The 2,178-nt window shown below is 58.6% G+C and overlaps 1 protein-coding gene across 1 annotated transcript in view; it reads right to left on the bottom strand.

Annotated features, from left to right (window-relative positions):
• The window catches only part of ARSB (arylsulfatase B), a 156,260-nt gene extending 154,606 nt beyond the window's left edge, over positions 1 to 1,654 (bottom strand). Inside the window, exon 1 of the mRNA XM_040622148.1 lies at positions 1,337 to 1,654. Coding sequence (XP_040478082.1) covers positions 1,337 to 1,654 — 318 coding nt within the window. The remainder of the gene's footprint in view (positions 1 to 1,336) is intronic.
• Positions 1,655 to 2,178: the final 524 nt, after the last annotated feature.

Genomic DNA, 2,178 nt, shown 5'->3' with positions numbered 1-2,178 from the left:
AATTTGGCTTCTGGATAGTTATCGGAAGGAAAGGGCAAACCAATCTGAGGAGATCGATGCACCCCTATGTTCTCTGCAGCACTCTTTACAAAGCCAAGGCATGGAAGCAACCTCAGTGTGCATCCACAGATGAACGGAGAAATTAGACGTAACAGATGCATACAAGGGAATCCTACTCGGCCATAAAAAATGAGTGAAATCTTACCATCTTCACAACATGCGCAGACCTAGAGGGTATGATGCGAAGTGAAGTAAGTCAGAGAAAGACAAATAACATATGATTTCACTTACGTGTAGAATCTAAAAAACACAATGCACGAACAAAATAAAAGGAGCAGATTCATAGATAGAGGAAACAGTTGGCTTCCAGAGGGGGAGGAGTGGGGGGCAGGCGAAAAGGGTGAAGAGGATTCAGAGGAACCAACTTCTAGATAAAAAATAAATTAAGTCATGGAGATATAATGTACAGCATTGGGAATATAGCCAATAATATTGTCATAATTTTGTATGGTGACAAACGATAGCTAGACTTATTGTGGGGATCATTTCATAATGTATAAAAATATAGAATATGATGTACACCCGAAGCGGGGATGATTATATGCCAATTATACTTCAATGATTGATAGATAATAACAGTGCTCAGAAGCGTTGAATCAGAAAGGAGTATCAGCAGCCCAAGAAAAATCAACCTGGGTAGGTTCATCGTGCTGAGAACTGGAAAAATGACTCTCTGGTCGGACAGTCCTAACCTAGGACCGCTGGGTTCGCAGAGGGAGCAGAATCGCACCCTCAGCGGACACGCTTTCGCCTTTACCTGGCGCCCCGCCTCTGCTTTCTCGGCCCCTCTCCGCTCTCTGCTCCACTCCGGGGGTCCCCAGCCCGCTCCCTCCCCTCCGTCTGTCTTCAGAACCTCTCCGCAGAGTGCACTCTGACCCTTCGGCCTACGGCTCGCAGGCCCAGCAACTAGCGCTCCCCTAGAAACCCTTGCACCCCGACCTGTAGAAAACGAAAACAGAAAAAGCCCTGGAGGAGGTGGGGCTCCGGGGGCTGCGGGTCGCCTAGGAGCGGGCATGCGCAGAGGCCGCGGCGGCCGGCGGGGCCCGGGAGGAGCGGGGACGGCACGGCCAGGGTGAGCCGACGCCTCGCCTGGAGCCGGCTCGGGGAACTGAGCCCGGCTAGCCAGCGCCCGCCGCGGCCTCCCGGCCCCACTTCCGAGGCTCGCGGGCCGTGAGGCCGGGCGGCGGGGGGCGGCAGGAGGGCCGAGCGGCGGCCGCGGGAGGGGCGGAGCGGGGCGCGGGCGCCGGGTTGGCGGGCCGCCGGGGGCGCTGCGTACCTGGTAGCGGCCGGTGAGCAGCTGGCTCCGCGAGGGCGTGCACAGCGGCTGCGTGTAGTAGTTGTCCAGGAGCACCCCGCCGGCCGCCAGCCCGTCCAGGTGCGGCGTGCGGATGTTCGAGCCGTGGAAGCCCACGTCGTTCCAGCCCAGGTCGTCCGCCAGCACGAAAACGAGGTGCGGCGGCCGGCCGGCCCCGGCGCCCGCGCCCCGCGGGGCCGGCAGCAGTAGCAGCCGCAGCAGCAAGGGGAGGACGCCGGGGAGGAGCGGCCGCCGCAGGCTGGGGCCTCGGGGCGGGCTCGCCGCGCCGCGCCGGCCCATCCTTCGCGGCCCACGGTCCCCGTGCCTGTGGCGCCGGCAACCCCCGGCACCGCTTATAGAATCAGGAACTGGGCAGCTGGGGCCTGCCCCGCCTCCGCACGGGATTTCACCCCCGGCGGGCGGCGGGCGGTAGAGGCCTGGCGCCCGAGCCCCCGCCGCCTCTGACCCGGGCCCGGGCCGGGCGTGATGGGGGAGGAGCCAGCGGAGTAGCACCCGGGGCTCCCGCTACCCAGCTGCGCGGAAATTCCGTTAATGATTGATGGGAGCCAAGGTTTCTTTCCAGAGATGAACTTTGCATCGTAGCATCCTCAAAGAGGAGCAGATTTGGTCTTTTTAGTAACTCTTCGTAATTTAGAAAACATTTTCTTTAAATTTCGGGACAACCTCGGGGACTAGGAACTATGAATAATGCACCCTCCTTTTTTTTTTTTTTCCTTCGGAATAAAGAAGCTTGTAGTTTGTTGAACCTAACCCAAACTCAGATCCTGAGCCGTGATGTTTTAAAAGTCGTGGGGGGAATCATT

This window comes from Ursus maritimus, unplaced genomic scaffold (assembly GCF_017311325.1).
Source record: "Ursus maritimus isolate PB19 unplaced genomic scaffold, ASM1731132v1 scaffold_5, whole genome shotgun sequence".
Classification (NCBI taxonomy): Eukaryota; Metazoa; Chordata; class Mammalia; order Carnivora; family Ursidae; genus Ursus; species Ursus maritimus.
This window is presented reverse-complemented; position numbering and strand designations above follow the sequence as displayed.